The sequence below is a fragment of the Olea europaea genome, unplaced genomic scaffold (assembly GCF_002742605.1).
Source record: "Olea europaea var. sylvestris unplaced genomic scaffold, O_europaea_v1 scaffold2470, whole genome shotgun sequence".
NCBI lineage: Eukaryota > Viridiplantae > Streptophyta > Magnoliopsida > Lamiales > Oleaceae > Olea > Olea europaea.
In genome coordinates, this window is record NW_019242913.1 from 116289 (window position 1) to 124545 (window position 8257).

Here is an 8257-nt window from a genome sequence, read left to right on the forward strand (position 1 = left end):
TTATTTCTACTTGTAGCATCATTTCCTACTTGTCTAGGGTGTGGACAAGAGCACATCACATGTTTTTTGTATGAATGCTATTTTATCAGCTGTTATTATTGTTGAACACATCGTTCTTTTAACTTGTTTTTTCTAGCGTTATTTTCCTTGCTTAGTCGTTTGACAGCATGGGTGAATGACATTCATCCTACATGTGCTAGGCTTGATTCTAATGGTTGGCAGCCTTAGCCAATATTTCGACCGTTTAAGGCTTTCCGCCTAGCCACATGGGCTAAGTTGACCGTCGGGAGAGAGGTCCAGCGGTTAAGGGCCTTAGTTAATTTTTTGGCTTTTCAAAGTTCTCTACCTAGCCGCGTGGGCTATATCGACCGTTGAGAGAGGGGTCTAGCGGTTAGGGGTCTAGCGGTTAAGGGTCTTAGCCAATTTTTTGACTTTTCAAGGCTCTCCGCCTAGTCGCGTAGAGAATTTAGATGGCCAAAAAAAATGTCAATCCCTTTATCTGTGTCGCCTTTGGGTGTATTTATAGGTGCTGGAAGTCGAGTGAGTGTCGGGCGATCATGGTGCCATGTGTCTCACGTTGGCTTTCCCACTACCCCATGTTCTCCATGTTTTGGGTGGAGGTCTCTAACTTCCCGCCTAGAGGTTGTGCCCGTAATAACAGCCATGGAGTTTTGTCAATTTACCTGAGATTTTTTGACTAAGTATTGGGGTGACCACATAGGTAACTTCCGGGGGTCGATGGTCTCGCATAGAGGTAGAGTGCCGCGGGAGGTTGATGGCCTTGCATCGGCGTATAGTGACCCGCCTCGTTTGTCGTTGGAGGAGGTTCTTTAGGCTAGCTTATATCACCTGATATACCAACTTTGGGAATAAATAATTAATTTTCAAACAATTTCTAAAAACGAATATCATCTTTTTCTCAAATATGATCATAATTAAGAATCAAATTGTAATGTGTGTATATAAGTGACATCGCACAAGTTAGACTAGATGACTGCATCTATCCTATTAATTAGCAAAATCAAAATCAGTGGATTGGTTGAAAATAACACCGGCCTTTGGAGGTGGGCGAAAGCCAGTTTTCATTTCTTAATATTTTAATCTTATGCGCAGTGATATAAAAGGCTAAACTAAATTAAAATAGATTATTGGTAAGATAAATATTGTACGTGGCAATTCATCATCGGCAGTGCAAGTAAGCTGCGACTAGAAATAGAATGTGCCACTCCCTACTATAAATCAGCAGGTCATTATTGCACTGCTTATTCCCACGAATGTCAATTTATATTTTGACTTCATATTTGCCTACAGCATAATCAAAAGTACAATACCTTATTTCTATGTGGAGTCTTGCTAGGAATGATAATTCGACTCGTCAATTCGGTTTGAGAAAATTCGAGCCGACTCAACTTGTCGCTTGGACACATCAAGCTCCCTTTTGGGAAGTCGGCTTGAGCCCGGGCCAACCCGTTCAAAATATTTAAAAAAAAAAAAAAGCCAAAGCAAAAAAATTAATAAATTCCCAAGCTGTCGACTGAGAGTGCTACTACAAAAAATTGGGATAAAGCATGAAGGACTGATGCGTGTTTGAATGAACCGGAAATTAGAGGCGAAGAACTGAGACTTGAAAAATAGTGGACAATATTAAGGAGTGGCCCTATTCAGCATGAAAAGCAGGGCAAAGCCAACAAATTCATTCAGTGCAAGCACAATTTAATCGACGCCAAATTTTGAATTTTTAGTCGTAGATTTAATGATTAAAAAAATGTAAAACAATATTACAAAAATATTAAAGATGACATAGTTCATAAGTTACACTTGCGAGTTTTCATACTTTGGTATCGTTGTACAATAATTTCAATATCAATCTTCAAATATGTATCTTATTCAAAAAATTGAATTTCTATGGTAAGATGTATTATCTTTTTGTCCTATAGGAAACTTGAATATCTCATTGTTAAATAGAAACTTTGCCAATTTATAGATGTATCCTATCCAAATTGGGAAGATAAAAACTTCGATTAGTCATATCGCAAGTATCTATTACATTTATCTTTAGCATACTAATTCAACAATAATGACAAGTGACCTTACACTTATTCATGTGCAGATGAGCAATTGAGAATGACGAAATAGTCTATTTTTCAATAGTGAGAAAGAAGAGGAAGTTGCCTATGACTACTTAATAACAAAGTTTACATAAAAAATCAATTAAATTGTCCAAATAAAGCTCTCCAAAAGATCCATCACTAATTTTTCTCCTTAACTTAAACTTTTCGCAAATCACATTATCCATAATTAATTTTCCAACATTGATAAAACCAAAAAAATCTTTCTTTATTCCACAATTAATCACCCAATACCAAAAACATCAAATCCCAGATTTCAAAAAATACCCTTTAGATCCATGAAATCATCCAAAAACCCCAAAAGTGCATTTCTTTTGAGTTACATGTAAAATCCAAAAAGTTGACAAATATTGTCTATTCCACCATTGCATTCCAAATAAGGGGCTGTCAAAATTATTTTTAATAAATGTGTGGAATGGGCCTAGACCCAAAGTTCAATGCGGGCAAGTGCCCGCACTAGACCATAAGGGGCTCCGCCCTGAAAAGCAGCAAAATAGTAATATTCTGTTTTTGCTCAAGCAGGACATAAAATAGCATCGAATTCAGTTGTTTGCTCGAGTGGCAGAGCAACTAGGACTTTACTTTGTAACTTGCTATGGGGTTTTGTTTAGGCAAGTTTACACAAAAAATAGCATCGAATTCACCTTTTGTAAAACAAACTTACATATTTCCTAGTAGATAATCCAATCAAAATATTTATATCTTCAAGGTCATATTCAAATTGAAAGTATGATCAAACTTGCATTGTCACACTTTTGGACTGATCAAGCTCTCTATATTATTTTTATACAATAAACTGTTCAAACTTGGTTTAAGGACGGACGGCATCATGATAAGGATGATTAGCAATAAAATTATCACACGCATTTTTTTTTTTTGTACATTGATTCGATTGATGATGAAGAAAGAGAATTCTTGGTTCAGTTCTCCGCCTTAACGACAGAAAAAAATGATTGACCAAATTCTGACTAGCGATTCCGAAGGAATTGGAGTTACATCTCTTTTCCATTTTCATTCAAGAGTTTTTATGTGTTTCCACGCCCTTTAAGAGTTCTTTTTGATCAATCAAAACCCCTTCCCAAACTATACAAGCTTCTTCTAAAGCATACGACTTTCTAGATGTAGATGATGATATATATACAGATGGATCTTTTATAAATCGTACAATAAAGTACCACATGGGTGGATATCTCTATGAATACAAATTTGCCGAATCACTCATGGTATGATCTTCTACATTCTAAATCTTTCCGTTCCGTCATCTGACTTACGTTCTTTATGTAGCTTTCAGACCGAATGACTCTATGGAATTACATCGATACTTCCATATATTATGGGTAACGTAGGAGACATCTCTATTTTTATTTTTATTTTTATTTTTAATACGAAAATCATGGAGAAAAAAAAAGGCACCCATCTAATGACTCTTTCAACATTCACTGAATGGAGACAAATTTTGAAGCCTGTTGAGTTTGGACTTCTTTATTAATCGGTGGTAGTTTGTCGTTTCATTTTCCAGCTTTATGGAAATAGAGAAATTAATTGTCTGTTAGACGTGGGATACTCAGCTATGTACTACACTGCAACAAATATTTTATTTAGAATTATTCTATATGTACACCTTATTTAATTAATGACGTAATGTGGAATGAGAATTGGATTCAATACTTAAAGCCAGACATGGTCCATTCCATCTCCTGAAAATGGGCTGGGCTTTCTAATATAGTACAGTTACTAAAATGAAAAAGAAAGCAAACGAGAATGTGGTCTGGTTTATTTCTAGATATTATCAACCAAGTCAATCTATGTGATAGCAACCATATAAATAATTTATATTTCATATTTGGGGAACGGTATTAGATTAGATTAGTTTCGTTTTATTCCTTATATCAGTTCCAAAAAGCGCAAGTTCTCCCATTTGAAATGCTATCGAGCATGTCAATATATCATGGGAAAGAGAAAAATCTCTCAAGCTAGGAGGTCTGGACACATGAACGATGACTTCAATTGTTCAGCCAAAGTTGCCAACTTCAGAAGGAAAGGTGCCCTTTAGTTAAGGTAAGCAACGTGAGAAATTAGAGTATTTTTCTTTTTAATAAACTCTAACATAAAAGCTTTCGATTAGTCTCAAATCAAATGTAACTAAGCAGTACTCCCTTTGAAGAAAAGGAAAAGGAGTAGCTTCTGCTTCAAAATATGATAAGCCTCTATCAAGGTAATCATCCTAATCTTTTACCTTCTACTGAAACTTCATCTTCTTTATACTTGCAACAAAATGCACCAATGTAATATGCATTAATTTCGCTTGCATCAACAAGGATTTTTAACAATGAACTTGATGGTCCCAGCAGCATATCATCGAAGTTTGGATTGTTCAGAAATTTGGCTTCCAGCGTATAAAAAGGCATGATAAACCCATTAACCTTAGGTGAGCACTAAACAGGAAAGCAACCAAGTTCCACAATAATAATTACATGCCCAATCAAAGCCAGCTTTAAAAAGTGTTTAAACAAACTAGCAATACTATTTACACTGTGATATCATTACATAGAACGGGTTCACATTGTCTACAACACAAAACTAGCACAAACTACTTGAAGGATCAGTTGCTATAATTTAACATCAACACTAGAATCCCACTAATCACTCTAACAGTTCTGCAAGATCCACATCATCTTCCATTTCATCATCACTCTCATTTTCTGCTCCAAGAAGCCACTGTTCGAGAAAATCAACTTCCTCATCTTGCACGTAAACATCATCCATATCATCCCATTGGTCTGTTCCAAGCTCCTCACCACGGCAAGCAACATGCAAGAATGGTCTGCTTCTTGCTAAAGCATCCACCAAGTCTCTATTCACAGATCCAGTTACTCCCAACCATCTCAATCTTGGGAAATAAGGCTTCTTGAACCACTGAAATGCAAGCTGAGTGATACCCCCACAGTTATAAAGATCCAACAATCTCAAGTGACTGCCGTGCCACACCGTGTCGTCAATCTGCATGGAGGCTAATGCTATGACAGAAATATCACCTATGAGAGGACATCGTCTCATTCGGAGCTCAAATATTGGAATACGAGTTTTTACAAGCAGAAGCACAGCATCATCAGAGATGTTAGGAAGATTTGACAGATCCAATTCTCTAATTTCCTTATTAGAAGAGCCGTTAAACAGGGAACAAATGCATCTGTCCGTAAGTCGTTTACACCCTCTCACGGACAAGGAAACAAGAGAATTCTTTGAACCCCTGCCTAAGTAAGACAATCCTACATCACTTATATCACAACCATCTATAAGTAATGTCTTCAACTTAGGAAGAGTACCAATTGCTCTTAGAGCTTCATCACCAAGGTTTCTGCAATCCCTCAAGTCAAGAAAGCTAAGATCTCCATTGGTAGCCAAGCGCGCAATGGCCAAATTTGTTAAAAGATTACACCATCTTAGGCTAACATGAGTAAGTGAAAGGGATGTTGCAGAAATGTCATGAAAAACTAAGTCAGTCAGATGAGTCCCATGAAACACCCTGAGCTTATACACCTTGGAGCAAGAATGTAAAATTGTTTTATAACCTGTATCTGTCACCTGGCAAAAGCCACCAAGACAAATACTTTCCATGGCTGAGCATTTGTCAGCCATAAGGAGGATACCAAGATCATTAACACGCTTGAAGTAAGTAGGGGCAATCTCCTGACTTCGTACCAAAGAAAGGTGTTTTAGTTTCCCATGTACATTAATTTGCTGAAGGCCAGAGTTGGTGAGATCGAATGCCATTCTCGGTTCGATTATAGGCGAATCACGAAGATCCAGATGGGTCAAGCATACAAGGCATTTAGATATCGTGCTGACCATGGTGTCAGTAATATAGTCCACTGAAAGGCATAATTTTTGTAGATTTGGTAATATGGATGGCTGAACATGATAAGATGATTGATGCAGTCCCAGAGAAGGGCTAAGCAATTCAGTCACCATTACTGACGAAATATACCCTATTTCAAGCGAAATAAGTCTCCTGGTGGCCAGAGCCCAAACACGAGCAAAATTATGACGCAGAAATATTGACACGTCAAACATCAGGACCAGTGTCTATAAGCCAAAAATTCAGGGTTAGCAAGAATAAATGAATTTCCATATATAGTAAAACAAAAGGTAATATACAACCAATTCATTTAGACTAATGAAAAAATCTGTACCAAAAAATTCTATTATGCAGAAGCATAACTCATCATAGACACCAGAATGTACAAATATGTAGGGCTTTTAAATGAATCAAATTATCCATAATGGGGACTAGTATACCCATCATTTTTATTTTTAAATTTTGACGGTTTTAGCGATAGACTGCCAGATATCCAGTGGCTCTATTTCCATTGATTCACTATTTGTGAAGGTAAACTAAAAAAGTTACAGATTCAAGAAAGAAATATGTGCAACCTCAACCTAGTTCATAGGACATTCAGCCCTTGTTTGATTTTCATTATTTTCAAAATGCATTTTTCTCTCTTTTCTTCTCAGCGACGCATTCTTCAATAAATAATATCACATGCAAACCTAAAACTTTTCTTTATTTTTTAACCACACATTTTCCACCAATCTACTATTCCAAAAATCATCCTTAACCAAATAATGGGGCTCAAACAAGGGCTCAAATATATTTACTGCTCCATTTCAAAATAACTATCAGAAACCACAGAAAATTTTATCTTCCATATCACTAAACTAATAAAGATATCATATTCCCAGTCAATTTTCCTTTTAATCCCATAAGCACTTGACCATAAAGCTGTTTTATAGGGAAGAGCACTGCAACTTTATGTCAAATCCTACAGAATTATAATAAAGACTATATATGCCAAATTTGCTGCTTAGGTTTATAGATTTAGTACAATTAACTTTTTGTATAGTCTATTTGATGTGGTAACACATGGACTATTTGCAAATCATTCATCGGTAAAAGACAAAAACGCTTTATATACAGAATATTCACAGAAAGATGCATTGCCTTTGCTTAATGTAATAGAGTGCATGCATGAACTTAATCCCTTTGACGTCAAAAGAATTATTAACAATAAGTTATTGAGATCTACAAATGTTAACACATCAAGGATAAATGCAAGCCTAAAAATACATGTAAACTGTGAATAGCTCAATCGGATTCTTTTAGACAGCAAAGTCATGATTTATATTGACTCTTGCATGTAAGAAATGGTAGGGATATGGAACATGAAGATTTCTGTTGCCAAAGGATATGAACAAGAAGGTTTCCAACACTGTAGGCCTAAAAGGATAGGCCTTTATCCAGTGAGCCACGCTGAGTGAACTCTACAAGCATACCTAAACAAGTTGGAAGAATTACAAATGACATTCGTGAACTCAACATTATTCTTCCTTCAGAACAATATTAAAAAACTAGTGAAAAATGTGATTTCAAATGTATTCCCAAATTTTTACATCCGAGTCAAGGATTTGCCATATTATTTAGTAATAGTTATCCTAGTCACTCGTGCAGTGAGTCCTTACTTCCAAGTGAGTGCAACCACTGAGCAATTCCTCAAGATCCAGAACATCAATTGACCTCCCCCTTTTCTCCGCCACTGAACTTAAGTACAGAAACCTGAAACACACAAAATCAAATACAACAAAGCAAATAACACATTTTCCACTTCTCATCCTATAAAATACATCAACTTAAGAATATTCATAGGAAAGATGAAAACTTAAAGAAACGTTATAAAAAAAACAGCAAATGGCACCAAGTAAATCATTTTGACCTTAAAAAAATTATGCATCGCTACAAAAAACACAGATCAACGCAGAAGAATCTAAGAGACAAAAATTCAACCCGAAAATAAAGAATAAGATACGAACCGAAGGTCTTTGCACTGGCGACCAAGTAGAGAGAGAAGCTTGCCGCTACAGTCGGCGCAATTGTAGAGGCAAAGCTCTTGCAAAGAGGGGCGAATCAGGAAATCGAGGGAGGAATCATCAAGGCGTGTGCAATCCACCTTCAGGCTTCTCAAGTACGGATTTGAAGGTAACAACGGTCTCAACAAATCCATCGAAGGCGCTATATCCTGAAAATAAAGCCAAAGTTGAAACATATAAACCGAACAATAGGGTAACCGGGC

At 36.4% G+C, this 8257-nt stretch overlaps 1 protein-coding gene across 2 annotated transcripts; it reads right to left on the reverse strand.

The window, feature by feature from the left end:
* Positions 1-4567: 4567 nt before the first annotated feature.
* On the reverse strand, positions 4568-8250 carry LOC111382314 (F-box/LRR-repeat protein 10). 2 transcript variants are annotated; one of them, XM_023006244.1, is made up of 3 exons: positions 7998-8250; positions 7650-7743; positions 4568-6215 (listed from the first exon to the last, which is right to left on the reverse strand). In XM_023006244.1, the coding sequence occupies exons 1-3, from the start codon at positions 8228-8230 to the stop codon at positions 4773-4775; spliced, it is 1770 nt and encodes a 589-aa protein (XP_022862012.1). In that variant the 5' UTR covers positions 8231-8250; the 3' UTR covers positions 4568-4772. The 2 variants fall into 2 exon arrangements, with proteins under 2 accessions (XP_022862012.1, XP_022862013.1); XM_023006245.1 differs by lacking the exon at positions 7650-7743 and having other exon boundaries at positions 7998-8126.
* Between the last annotated feature and the right edge of the window lie 7 nt (positions 8251-8257).